Below are 14,115 nucleotides of genomic sequence, written 5' to 3' on the forward strand. Positions count from 1 at the left end.
CACATATAATATACCTGTTCATAGTTGAGTACCACTGAACTACGTGAATTACAGTTTACAACCTCGTTTTTATTAAATCATTTAATATCTTGTCTTTGTATATGCTAATTTTTATTTTAAACAATGAGTCTTATAGCGTACGGTAGTAGCGACGATAATTCTGAAGATGAAGAAGTTAATTCCGGTGAATGTAGTAATGATAAAAATAAAATCACGATTCTAACCAAATCTTTGAAGAAGGATTTATGTGTACCTTCTCCAAAAAATAACACAGATGTAAAAATAATTGTAAATAATGAATCATTATCAAAATTTAATTGGAGTGTATTGCCAAAACCAATAAATGTGAACACAGAGAAAATGGATTTGAAGGAGGAGGGTGATATTCCAATGAAGAAGGAATTAGAACAAGAGAAAAGGCCAACTAAAAAGCCAGTTAAAATAATGATTCGATCCTTATGTGAAGTATGTACAATGATTCAATAGTTATAAATATAATATTATTTGTGAAATTGTATGTAAAAATATAAACAATATCAATTATTCATTTCCATTCATTTAACACTTGTTGATTTCAGTTCAAAGATTTAGATGAAGAGGATAAGAAGAAACAAAATAGGATTGCACCAATAGAAGTAAGACAATTAAAATTTTTTTAGGATATTATTTATAATATTATTTATTTTTTAAATATCTTTCTTTTGACATTCACAGAAAGGATCAGGACTTTTCTCTATCTTACCACCTCCTAAGATACTGGAACAAAAAAGTATCAAACCTTTAATACCAAATGTTGTTGTTAAGTCACAAAACGTATCGACTACAAAAAATATTATATTACCTAGCGACAAGTTGAAAGAATCAAATTACGAATCAAATTCTGAAGATGAAGATGAAAGCGATACAAATAAAAATAATTATCACGGATCTGGCATGGATTTCTTTGCTTTGAATACAGTAAAATCTATCACAGATACAGATTCTACAACGTTGGATTTAAAGAATACAGAAAGTAACGATTTTGTATCGACATCAACATTTTTGAATGAATCTAAAGCAAAAGATAATACAAATGGAAATAATATTGTACATGACAATAATACGGAACAGTATATTCAAAATTCGAATTTGACATTAATAAGTAATGTTATAAATTTACCGAAAGAAGAAATATTAATCAAAAATAAAGCAGAAATTGGACCAAAATTACCCATTCCTGAACAAGAATATAACGTAGATGCCGAAGGTAATGTAGCATTTGATGAAAAAGCTATAGAATATTTGTGCGGTAAGAGAGGTATAAAGAGAAAATGTAAGGAAATGGAAGAAGCAAACATAATTGAAATAAGTGGCGATGATATTAAACCCGATGAAAGAGAATGGTTAGTGAAGGCATTAACGGAAGAACCTGTACAGAGGCCTGTGTCTATGCAAAGTAGTGGAATTAATTTTCAATCAAAAAAGAAGCATCAAATTACATACTTAGCACACCAAGCTAAAGCTATGGAACTTGAATTGAAGAATCAATGGTCTCTTAACAGAATGACAAGGAAACAAACACAATCGAAGTATGGTTTTTAAAAACAGGTGAAAATATCAAATTATTTATCACGAGTGCGAATCTATTTCTGATAAAATCATCCTTCATAAAAAGGTTATTATAATATATAACGATAAAAAATAATATTATAATGTTATAACAGGTAGTGGTATTTTTCTAGACTAGTATTTAATTATAGAATTCGATCGAAACAATTTTCAATGGATGTGATATATTTTTTTCTTCAAAATAATTAATGATGTTAATTCTACAGAATTCGTTCTGTGAAACTATATTTGTAATATAGTTACATAAAGTTACATCCATTGAGCCGATGTTTATGAAAATGGTTCAAGCCTGAGATATTAAATAACATATTTTGTCACACACAAACACATACACGTGTGTACGTGCGCGCGCGTTATTTTTAATATTTCAAAATTATATAAAAGAATGATGTTTCTTAAGAATAATTATACTTACTTTCTTTATTTGTCGGTATAAATAAATAAATAATATTTAAATAATTCAAATCCAAATGTCAAAATATCTCAAAATGAAAAATATATTATTTGGTGAATAATATATTTGATGAATTAATTCATACTTATCGGCTCAATTATTATTAAAAATTATGTAATAGTAATTGTTTTATATTTAATACATCAGATACCATCAGACTATAATTATTTTTTGCTAGTCGTTGTCGAGTAAGATCTCCGTTTTTGATCGATGTCACGTAAAATCTCGCGAATCGATTTGGAATCATTCTTATACTTAAGTTCTAAATAAAATATGATAGTCGATATCGATAATCCAAGTAAAAGCAAAAAAAAAGCAGCTCCTAAAGGTATTAAAGTGAGTACTCTCAATCTTCCATCCTTTCCATCGTATTCTACGAGAACTTCCCGAAGATTAAAATCAGCACGTCGTCGTAAAACATCCTGCAAATGAAAAGTAATGATCCCGGATTCCCTTAATTGTAACATCATCTGAAACACGATAAATTAATTTTCAGAATTGAGATAATGTATTGTAATTATTTCGAAGTTATATAAATAAATAATTTTGTTCGAAGTACCCCGTTTATAGGTGAGATGAGCCAAGGTTGAGCAACAAAAGATGCATAATATTTTCCAATCATTTCTTTCATCATCCGATAATTCTTTTTAAACCAAAAAAAAAAAAGACCCAATTTATAGATCGCCTCATTAAAGATCATTGAGTTTCGTTAAACGTTAATGCCTTACTTTAAGATCCATATTATAAATTTCATCATCGGGGAAGAAAACAGACCCAACGAAACTTCCAATTATAGCGATATTGCCTTTAACAATATTTTCACGGATTTCCTCAGTTCTAATGAGTCTATATGTATTCGGCAACTGAGATGAATAAGGATCCTAAACAAAACATTCACCCTTCTGTTTCATAAAGTTAATTATAATTTTTTGTGTCGTTAGATTTTTTAAGAATTAAAGTAATACGCGCGCATGTGTATATGTGTGTGTACGTATATACGTATATATCCATTTTCTTAACGTACTTCGTAGTCGATGAAATCTGTGAAAGATGGGATCATTTTTCTTCCCCAAACTAATTTAGCTTCGAGAAATTGTTTTATCGTGTCGATCCTACAAAAAGAAATTTCAATTCAAATAATATTACCAATTAGAAATAATGTAATAATTAATTATTTTCAATATAATTCATACCTATTTTCATACTCGGAGTTAGTTAATTTAGCTGCGAGACTACTGCTATAAGCAGTGACAAGTATCAATCCCATTGTTTGCCAAAGATATAATTGTAGTTTGACGCTAATCATATTTTTTGGTGCCCAAGAACCCAATAAACGACCGGTCAATTCGATTAAAGTTATTAAAAAATTTCGAAAGCCTTTTTCAAAGATGATTGATTAAAGATATTGATAAGCAAATAGAGAGACATATTAAAAAGGAACTTCAACAATAAATCACTTACGTTCCGGATATCGTGGATTGAATTGAGCGTGAGTAAATATGCAAATGCTTTGTAAGAATATTGCTAGGACAAGAAGGATCCATGTAGTTGCCGAGAAAGGTCTAGTTAAAGCCCAGAAACTGGTTATCGGTTTTGGACGTGGTACCAAAAAATTTATATGTACTTGATACCAAGGATCCGTTAAATTGACGAAATCATAATGATTCCTGTTCAACCATATACTGGCAAACGCAATATCGATCTAAGAGAGTGAAAGATATTAAAAGAAAATATCTCCCATTTTTTCCGCGCCCCCCTTTTTTTTGTTTACAGCGTTTCAGTTCGTTAATATACCTTATTGTCATACAAGAGTTTTACGAATCCACCTTTCCATACAGTCTCGTTGTATCTCTTTCCGTATCTGTTTTTAAAAGGATGATTATGAAAAAAAAAAAAAAGAAGAAGAAAATTAACGCTTCTAATTAAATGAAATAGATTATTCGAATTGTCCAATACCCATCTTTCGATTTTTTAATGATCCAAGTGAAGTTCAATTTTTCTGCCATCAGTAAGAATAGCTTCACCTCGATACCATCCCTCTCGAGTTCTATAAAATTTCAATGAATTAATTTTTAAGTGAATTAAAAGATATGAAAGATATCTGTTTTATTATACCGTTGTCAGCATCAAATATTTCTTCTTCGACGTCATCAATAATTTTTACGGTTGTACGATTTAAATAAGACACGGGTGGCCGATAAAATGTTGACGCTCTTAATTGTCTTCCATAAAAGTTCACTTTTACATCATCGCGTTTCATTTTTTCGTAGCTACAGAAATTCAAATTTTATTGCTATGCTTATTATTAAAACATTGGCGAACCCGTTAAATAAGCCTTGCTAAACTTTAACTCAATTGTTTCTTTCTATTCAAAAAACAAAATAAAAATATCTTCAGGAACAAGGTTGATATTGTTCGAAAAAAAAACAAAAAAAAAAAATAATATCTCTATTTGGATAAGAATCAAAAGACGAGCCTGTAATTATGAAAATGGTTCCATGTCATTTGAGATATTAAAAGACATCACACGATATTTCTATTCTTAAAATCTTTTCAATTACAGAAAAATAAAGGAATTTATTTTTTTCAAGGATAAATATACTTATCTTTTTTTTTGCGTTTGTTTCCTTATAAAAAAATTATTTAAGTTTATATGTCAAAATATCTTGAAAAGAAAAAATATATGATTAGATTTATTGTTAGATCATTTTCATAATCATTTGCTCGAATAATACACGAGAAACACGTTTTACTGGTCGCCAATGTGTTAATTGTTTGTTATAATTAAATAAAAAAATATTTATATATATATATATATATATATATATATATATATATATATATATATATTTACTTGTCGACCCTATGAAAAATTCTTGGCAATAAATAATTTTCCGACAAACTCCATATTCCTGATTTGCTTATTACGTTAGCATTGGCATTTCCATAAATCTTCACGTTAAAAACACTCGAATTCATTTTCAAATAATCATTCACAATGATGAGAATTTCTGTGCTGGATATTAAAGTTGGAATTCTAAAAAAAAAAAAAAAAAAAAAAAAAAAAGAATTACGAAAAAATAGAAGGAATGTAAATGTTGATGTTTTGAATCGATTGAAAAAAGGAAGATATATATATATATATGTATATATATATTATGGTTACTTCTTCAAATCATTCAAAATTTCTTCCTCCGTCGAGCCCAACAAAAAATATCCTTTACAATCATAAATATTTGCGTTCAATGAATACTCGTAAGGATAATTATCAATGAATTTTTTAAACAGGTGCGATATCTCCAGAGTGGTATCTGTGAAAAGTAAAAAAAAAAAAAGAAAAAAAAAAAAAGAAAAAAGAAGAAGAAGACAATTAAAATGGGAGCGAAGAGAACAAAAAAATAAGGAAACAAATTTTTATCAAATCATAAAAAAAAGTACTAAAAATGTTTTTATAGCATAACCGACCATGTAAATAAATATTACAACATAAGGAATTCTTGAAAGTGGCATTTAATGCCAAATTAAAATCCGTCTTCGTTATCCATGGCGTTTCAATGAATTTATATATAATGTCACTGGTTCTTGACACTCGAAGATCCTTCAGTATAATATAAAGTAACAAATATATTCTCATGATTGTACATAATTTGAAAGAACGATTGGTTTAAAATTAAAAACGTTTTGTCATTAAAGAACTTTAATGAAAATGCTTTCTTAAAGTTGGGTGATAGATCCATAAACCGCCATAGGTAGACCTATTATCACCACCACCGCCACCATCACCATCAGCACACGAGTGTACTCGATGAGAATCGACCATCGACTGTTCTTATATACTCGATATACAAATGTATATATGTACATATATGTTTATATACGTAGATGAGTGTAAAGAAAAAGGAAGAAGGAAAAACAGGAAGGAAGGAAAAAAAGACATACAAAAAAAAACAAAGAGAGAGATATCATAATTAGGGCATTGTAATGTATTCGTATACGGAAAGTATTTATTGGTACATTGTTTCCATTTATTATACGCATAATATAATATTTTGAATCTTTTTCTTTTTCTTTTTTTACAATAAATAAATAACAATTTTAACACAAAAAAAAACCACGAAATAAACACGAATAGAGGTAAATCATCTGAATATCCTTTAATACATGTACTATTAGTCGTGTATATACATATACAATGGCGTGTAATTACTCTTCACGATATCCTATCTTTCGAACTTAATTGGTGTCATTTAAAAAATTCATCGCTTGGGACGACCGTCGAAACTGTCAGAAGTTTGTTTGTATTGAAGCGGTAAAATTCGCCGAACGACTTTTCTCTTGCGCAAATGTTTTTCCATCTATTTCTAATAATAATTTTTCCCTTCGCAATTTTTATATGGTAGTAATGGTAGTAATGGTGATGGTGGTGGTGGTGATGATGATGTTAAGGGATGGGAAAATTAAAATGTAAGGATGAAGAGTGTCAGGTCGATAAGAAGTACATGATGTGATCTATTTCCTGTCTAAAGAGGTGATTTATGATAAAATAAGCTTTTAAATGACATAGTATGCACTTTCCACAATTCTCTCTCTCTCTCTCTTTCTCTCCCTCTAGAGAATTGTTCTCTGCAATTAAAAAAAAAACTATTAGAATATCGATCTAGACACTAGATACTAGACACTAGACACTAGACATTAGATACTAAACACTATTATGAGACTATAAATGTGAAAGAAGAGTAATAATTTGATTAAATATTCATTCGATTCTAACGTGTGATTTGAAAAATACTTTTCAAGAGAATTAATTTTTTCCTGTTTTTTTTTTCTTCCTTTCTCTTTTTTCTTTCTGAATATTTAAGTATATACAATTATAGTCTTTCTTCTTCTTTTTTTTCTTATTCTTATAATTCTAATTATTTCGATACCTCTAATAATAAATGTAATAATTACTATAGTAATTAGTAAATAGATAATAATAAATGTATTAATATATATATATATATATATATATGTTTTATATATTTTATATATATATATATATATTATATGTTTTTATAGTTCATTTATATACACATATGCAAAAACATAAAATTATTTCATGATTCAACTTATATCTTATCGGTAGTATTGCACAACGTGTTTTTAATTTTACGTTTCTTTAGTATAGGATAGTGTCATTAAAGCATTAACAGATTCATAATTGAAACGTAAATAACGTTTATATTTACCAAGCTAAGAAATATATTCGACTTTTGATCAAAATCGTGTTTAATATCGAATTCTATGTCACAAGCATATAATTTATACAGTAAGAATATTTTATAAAGTTCAACCATTAATTACCATCTGGTAATACAAGTCATTACGAGTGTTATCGGGACCGAATGTCAAAGTTTTACTACTGTTGACGACGATAAGATCGTGAAAAAATTGAAAAGAAAAAAAAGAAAAAAAGAAAAAACAAAGAAAAATGTGCTTCCTTGTATTCGTCTCAAAATCTTCGATCTGGATAAGTATGAAAGGTGTACGTCGATTTTCAAAGAAAATTGGATTCGTTGGTTTAGGTAAAATGGGTGGTCACATGGCAAAAAATATTTTGAAAAAGGTAAGAATTATTAAGATTATATTACGAATATAACGATCTGATCGAAGTACTTTTAGGGTTACAAATTAAAAGTATTCGATGTTGATAAATCAGCTATGTCTAACTTGGTCGAAGCCGGTGCGAACGCTGCTTCGACCATTACAGAAATGGTGAAGGACGTTGACGTAATCATTTCTATGTTACCTTCGAATCAACATGTTCTGGATTGCTATATTGGTGATAATGGTATATTGAGGTATCAACATATTAAAGATGACATATTTTTCCCTTTATATATACATAGATATATATAGATATAAATATATATATATATAGATTAATGATCTATATCATTTATAGTTCAGTGAAAAAAAATGTACTCTTGATAGATAGCAGTACGATAGATCCGTTCGTGTCGCAGGAAATATCGAAAGAGACTGAAAAAAGAGAAGTTAAATTTATTGATGCTCCGGTATCAGGAGGTATAATTTATATTTCCATACAACTGTATGAATATATTGTACGTACAATACGATGTTTATATATATATTTTTTAGGTACAAATGCAGCGAGAGATGGTACATTGACTTTTATGGTAGGTGGGTCTAATGCAAATTTCGAAGCTGCCAAATCTATATTAGAAATTATGGGCTCGAGAATAGTTCATTGCGGTGACATTGGTATGGGACAGGCAGCAAAATTGTGTAATAATATGCTATTGGCCATTAGTATGATTGGTACGGCCGAAATTTTCAATCTTGGTCAAAGGTAAAATGTAAAAAAGCAAAATTTTATCATAAGAGTTTTCTCGTTCTTATGTGTTACATATTATTTGACTGATTGATTCTTTTTCTTTTTTTTCATTTGGTAGATTGGGCCTGAAACAAAATGTACTGAATGAAATAGTGAATTCCAGTTCAGGAAGATGTTGGTCCTCTGAATTGTACAATCCTGTTCCAGGTCTTCTACCTAATGTTCCTAGTTCAAAAAATTATGAAGTAAATGAACAAATACATACATATATATATATTTTCAATAATATAGAAATTCAAAGAATTTCTATATTATTGGATTGATAACTATACTTGATATTTTATTTTAGGGTGGTTTTAGTACATTGCTCATGGCAAAAGATTTAAGTTTGGCACAATCTGTCGCAACTAGAACAGACACATTAATTCCTTTGGGGTCTTTGGCTCATCAAATTTATAGGATGCTTAATAGTCATGGTTTATCGCAAAAAGATTTTAGCATCGTATATCAATTTATGAAAGGTAAACATTAAAGTTAATATATTTTGCATTTATGTTATTCATTTTCTTTTGCCATTAGTATTTCATTGCAATAAAATAATATTATACGAATTATTTTGATAATTATAAAATATCAACAAAATAAAATAATTGAAGTAAAGAACGTTTGAATTTCCCGCCAATACTTTTCCACTGTATTTTCGTATCAAGAAACTTCAGATGCTTGTTTATCGAAAAAAATCATAGGTTAGAAATAAATTTAAAAGAAAATAGTTCTTACCGTCCAGTACTTTTTGCTATCCCATTAAATCTATTACGAATTCTTCCATCGTTTATCTCTTTTTTTAAAAGTATATACCTAATTAATATCATTATTCTACGTTGATAATCAATCGGATGTTTCAGGAAACAAAATTTAAAACAAAAACGCCGGCTTTATGAGAAGAACAATTATGATGTCGACTAACGTAGTAGAACGCTATCGCCATCTACATATTAAACGATCTCGAATAATGCGAATAAATGAAAGAAAAATTAACGATAAGTTAAATCTTATATATTTTAACGATGCAAAGAATTATGAGTATGTTAATATTATTTTTGTATTGAAAATAAATACGTAGAGATTTCTGCATTACCGACCGATACGTACTATACAATTCATTCGAAACTGATTCTTTCTCTCTCTCTCTCTCTCTGTATCTCTTTTTCTTACTTTTTCTTCCTATTTGAAAAAGAAAAAAAAAGAAGAAGATAACGACTGCAGCGACATCCGGCTTATTAAAGAACCAGGTCTCTATCATCGGACGGTCGTTGTTGAATTGACCAACGTGGTACCTCCACCATTTCTGTCACTCGTTGAGAGTTTTTGCTCGCGGCAGGAGCACAGAGGAGAGAAGTTCGAGGATATACGAATAATAAAATTAGAGACAATCGAGTAATCGAGAGGGCGCAGTGCGGTTCAATGCTGCCTGGTGTCGGCGTGGCTCCTGCATTTTCCGCCGTCCGAACGTCGTTGCCCGTGTAATAGTATATTTCAATCGTTACGTCTCGTCGTCGTGCTTATCAACGAGGGAAGGAAGAACGTCATTATTATTATTATTATTATTATTAATATTATTATTATTATTTAATATTATTATTATTATTATTATTATTATTACTTCAAATTCTTTTCACGGATTGAAGAAAATTCGAGTGGGGCCTTACGTGAAACACGGTCGGTGCGCGAAAAAGTAAAAAAAAAAAAAGAAAAAAAAAGAAAGAAAGAGAAAAGAAAAGAAAAGAAAAGAAAAGAAAAAAGAAAAACGTGCGACGAGTGAAACCTACGAATGCATCTTTGACGCTAAGTCATCGATAGATCCGAGTGCTTGTTGTGCCTTTTCTGTGCCTTCTTGGCACGTGTCCCCCCCTTCTCTCATTCTCTTCTCTCCTCCTACGTCTCTGTCCTTTTCTATCTCTCTCTTTTTCTCTCTCTCTCTCTATCTCTTTTTCTCCTCGTCGATTCGACTGAGATAAAACGTCGAACGAGGAGACACCTAATTATTTATAATTCCTTTCTCTCTCTCTCTCTCTCTCTCTCTCTCTCTCTCTCTCTCTCTCTCTCTCTCTGTCTTTCTCTTTTTACTTATCAATTTTTCCCAACATTAGTTCGATCGAACTATATCCCTTTTTCTGTTTGTTTTTTTTTGCGCGTTCGTTCGTTCCTTCGTTCGTTCGTTCGTTCGGTCGTTCGTTCGGTCCTTCGTTTGTTTGTTTGTTTGTTTGTTAATTTTTTTTTTTATTAAATCATAATCTTCTCAATTTCCACTGGACGAAAAAGACAGGAAGGAAAGAAGATGAGCAAGACGTGCGCTCGTTGTGAGAAAACGGTTTATCCGATCGAGGAGCTCAAGTGTCTCGATAAGGTACGTCAAGATATATATATATATATATATATACATATTTTTTTTTATTTCTCTTTTCTTTTCTTTTCTTTTCTTTTTCTTTCTTTCATTCTTTCTTTTCTTCATTCTGATTTGCGTTCCCTTACTTCATTTTGATGAAATGAAAAATAGCGGTTCCTACCTACCTTCCTTTCTTTTCCTTTCCTTTCGTTCTTTCTTTCTTTCTTTCTTTCTTCGTCTCTCGCCTTTCTCTCTACCTTCTTTCCTCTCCTTTCTCTCGGCCTCACTCGGTCTCACTCCCTCTCACTTTATTGCTCTCGGTTTCGTGAGTCTCTTCGAGAGCGCGCGCGGCGACTTGAGAATTCATTTCGCGACGTATCGCAAGGACGTGCGTTGTTCTCAATTTTCTCTCTTTCTTTCTCTCTCTCTCTTTTTCTCTCTCTCTCTCTCTCTCTCTCTCTTTGAGATGAGATGTTTAGTGATCTGAGAGAGAGAGAGAGAGAGAGAGAGAGAGAGAGAGAGAGAAAAGTGAAGAAGGTTTGATGAATGGATTAATTAAATGGTTGGGAGGGAGGGAGGGAGGTAGGGATAATAAAAGAGGATTAGATATTGAAATATCTAAAAAAATACAATTTTCCAAGTTTTACATTATAAAAAGGAAAACTCGCGTATCACGAGGTAACTTTCTTCGTCATTTATATCTACATATATATATATATATTTTATGTAAGATACATATGTTCATGCGTGTTTCTATCATTAACGAGTATCGTGCGTTTAATTTATCATGAAAAGTTTATAATGTGCATTTCTAATTTTTAAATGTTATCCTTTAATTGTAATTATTAATTAAAATGAAAAATTTTAATATTGTTATGACTATATATACGATTATTTTCTTAGAGGTTAGATTTACGTTTCTTTAAATGAAATGCATTCGGTTTTTTTTTTTTTTTTTTTTTTTTTTTTTTTTAATGATGCCGTCAGCGCGTCAACAAAATCAAATTTCAACGTTTTAATTTGCTTAATTTGCAAACACGCATACATATACAAACGCATACACGTCAAATCATTCAATTCGGTAATATTTACGATTGAATTGATTCGAAATTAATAATACAATGTATATCATCAAAATTAATCCTATATGATAAAAAAGAAATATATATATATATATATTATATAAGTTTTCAACAAACTATTAACTCTTTGTTTTCTTCGATATTCTTACATGTGTTTACGATAGTCTTACGTAATGAAATCCATTTCGTTCTGATTTTTTTTTTCTTTTTCTTTTTGTTATTTTCTTTTCTTTTTTTTTTTTTTTTTCATCATCGTTTCTCTCTTCTCTACCGAAAGATAACGCAGAGAGATAAGTAAAGTCAAGAGTCAAATAAATTTCTGTTACGTCGATAATTTCCTTTTCCTTTTTTGTTTTTTCTTTCTCTTTAGTTTTCTTTTAATTTAAAAAAAAATTGTTTTCTATTTATCTCTTATTTTTATTTTATTTATTTATTTATTTTCTTTCTTTTTTTAATGTGTTGTCCAAGAAAATCTTTCGTGTGCGACGAATCGTGAATCGTTGTTTGATCCTTGCAGAATCACTGAGTTTCGATTACCATTGAAATTCGATCGTATGTTGACGTAAATCGTACGTCTTTCACCGGATGTCTTCGACACCGTATTGCCAGTGAATGGCATTAGAACTAACCGGAATTTTTCTCTTTTTTCTTTTTTTTTTTTTTTTTTCTTTTCCTTCCTTTTCTTTTCTTCTCCTCTTTCTTGACAAGATAATTATTGATCAGCAACTATTTCTTATCGTTAATTATAATTATATACATATAATATATTGTATATATTATATTATATTATTTATATAAATATATATATATATGAATTATTATATAAAATTATTATATAAATATATAATATAACAGAAAAAAATATATATATATATAAAGTAATAATTAAATTATATATTACAGTATATTTAATGTTAATATGCATTATTGTTATAATATTATAATAATACGTGTGTAACATTAATCGGAAAGACTAATGATTGAAAATTGCGCGGGAAATTTAAATTCTATATAAATATATTCCATAAGAAATCATTAAAGTTAGAATTACACGATAATTATAATATTTACAGAAAATTGATTTTCTAAATTTTCATACCGTTTATATCTTAGGTTCTTATTTGCTGACAATTTGAACCCATTGAATTCAAGAAGTTCTAATGAAAAATAATCCTTTTTAAAAATAGAACAACGAAAGAAACGGAGAAAAAAGAATAACATTCGAATTCAAAATAAATATTTTATGTTTATATATATATATATATATATATATATATATATATATGCGTGATATGTATGTGTATGTATTCGGAGTACAAAAGTGTATCGTTCGAAAACATTCTAATTTTATTCTTACCCGTCAATTGATTTATCAATTTGAAAGTGCGCAACCCGCATATAGAGGAAAGAAACGGTATTCTAATTAATTTACGTCCTTCCATTAATAGTTGAAACTATTACTCGTTTAATCATCCATCTTTCTTTTTCTCTCTATTTATCTATCTATATGTCTTACTTTATTTTCAAAGACCTCAAAATTACCGTTGTGTCCGTTCAACGGACTATGCGAGTCATTCTGCGATATAGAAAGTTGGTCCGTTCTATTATATCTCATAAATCTCACGAAAAACTAATTTCTTTCCACTTCTTTGAGGAAAATATCAAAGAAATAATACATTTTTATCTTTTAATTAATAATAATTATAAATAAAAATCTATTGAGATAAGTACGATAAGATATATTGAACGATGCCATTTTTAAAAAGGAACATTCACGCATGCTTGTAGAATCAACGACGACGAAGACGCCATCTATTTCGAATTCTCCCGCGAAAATAAATGAAAATACATAAGACATATATATTTTTGGAATCAAAATGACAGAATTATCGTGGATTAAAGAATACGGGGATTGGAGTAGAGATTAAAAATTCTAATTCATTTTTATTCTCGAATAAATTTTAAGTAAAAACGCGCGATGATTGATAAGAGAGGATGTCATTTTTGAAAAGGGCTGAGAAATACGCGCGTTCTGGATGCAACGACATCTACTTCGTGTACGCACGTAAAAATATATAAATAAGAATACGTAAATCGTTTATCTGGAATATGAACGACATTTATTCCGCGTGCGAATACTGTCAAAGATTGTTTTGAAAAATGTTTTTATATAATTTTAACAATAACGGTACAAATGGTATACCGTTCGAATGACTCGTAAATTTAAACGAGAGCTCGAACGCGATTC

The 14,115-nt window shown here is 29.4% G+C and overlaps 4 protein-coding genes across 8 annotated transcripts in view; 3 read left to right on the forward strand and 1 right to left on the reverse strand.

Annotated features, from left to right (window-relative positions):
- On the forward strand, positions 1 to 3,412 carry LOC124947802 (homeobox protein 4). The gene is made up of 3 exons (XM_047490453.1): positions 1 to 465; positions 579 to 635; positions 715 to 3,412. The coding sequence occupies exons 1-3, from the start codon at positions 124 to 126 to the stop codon at positions 1,579 to 1,581; spliced, it is 1,266 nt and encodes a 421-aa protein (XP_047346409.1). The 5' UTR covers positions 1 to 123; the 3' UTR covers positions 1,582 to 3,412.
- LOC124947798 lies at positions 1,751 to 11,203 on the reverse strand. 4 transcript variants are annotated; one of them, XM_047490445.1, is made up of 14 exons: positions 10,971 to 11,203; positions 9,180 to 9,960; positions 5,528 to 6,685; positions 5,229 to 5,373; positions 4,917 to 5,099; positions 4,178 to 4,332; positions 4,019 to 4,109; positions 3,857 to 3,923; positions 3,524 to 3,764; positions 3,256 to 3,439; positions 3,087 to 3,174; positions 2,791 to 2,943; positions 2,622 to 2,705; positions 1,751 to 2,532 (listed from the first exon to the last, which is right to left on the reverse strand). In XM_047490445.1, the coding sequence occupies exons 3-14, from the start codon at positions 5,694 to 5,696 to the stop codon at positions 2,227 to 2,229; spliced, it is 1,866 nt and encodes a 621-aa protein (XP_047346401.1). In that variant the 5' UTR covers positions 5,697 to 6,685; positions 9,180 to 9,960; positions 10,971 to 11,203; the 3' UTR covers positions 1,751 to 2,226. The 4 variants fall into 4 exon arrangements, with proteins under 4 accessions (XP_047346401.1, XP_047346402.1, XP_047346403.1 ...); XM_047490446.1 differs by lacking the exon at positions 10,971 to 11,203 and having other exon boundaries at positions 9,180 to 10,964; XM_047490447.1 differs by lacking the exons at positions 5,229 to 5,373; positions 5,528 to 6,685; positions 9,180 to 9,960.
- LOC124947808 (3-hydroxyisobutyrate dehydrogenase, mitochondrial) lies at positions 7,151 to 10,684 on the forward strand. The gene is made up of 7 exons (XM_047490467.1): positions 7,151 to 7,667; positions 7,724 to 7,902; positions 8,007 to 8,128; positions 8,204 to 8,414; positions 8,518 to 8,644; positions 8,749 to 8,920; positions 9,305 to 10,684. The coding sequence occupies exons 1-7, from the start codon at positions 7,533 to 7,535 to the stop codon at positions 9,316 to 9,318; spliced, it is 960 nt and encodes a 319-aa protein (XP_047346423.1). The 5' UTR covers positions 7,151 to 7,532; the 3' UTR covers positions 9,319 to 10,684.
- LOC124947807 (LIM and SH3 domain protein Lasp) overlaps positions 9,786 to 14,115 on the forward strand; it is an 18,674-nt gene continuing 14,344 nt past the window's right edge. Inside the window, exons 1-2 of one of the 2 annotated variants that reach the window (XM_047490466.1) lie at positions 9,786 to 9,922; positions 10,726 to 10,806. In XM_047490466.1, the coding sequence (XP_047346422.1) occupies positions 10,738 to 10,806 (69 nt within the window). In that variant the 5' untranslated portion in view covers positions 9,786 to 9,922; positions 10,726 to 10,737. Of the gene's footprint in view, positions 9,985 to 10,725; positions 10,807 to 14,115 lie in introns of both variants that reach the window. The other variant, XM_047490465.1, reaches the window with a different exon arrangement.

This window comes from Vespa velutina, chromosome 3, assembly GCF_912470025.1.
Source record: "Vespa velutina chromosome 3, iVesVel2.1, whole genome shotgun sequence".
NCBI lineage: Eukaryota > Metazoa > Arthropoda > Insecta > Hymenoptera > Vespidae > Vespa > Vespa velutina.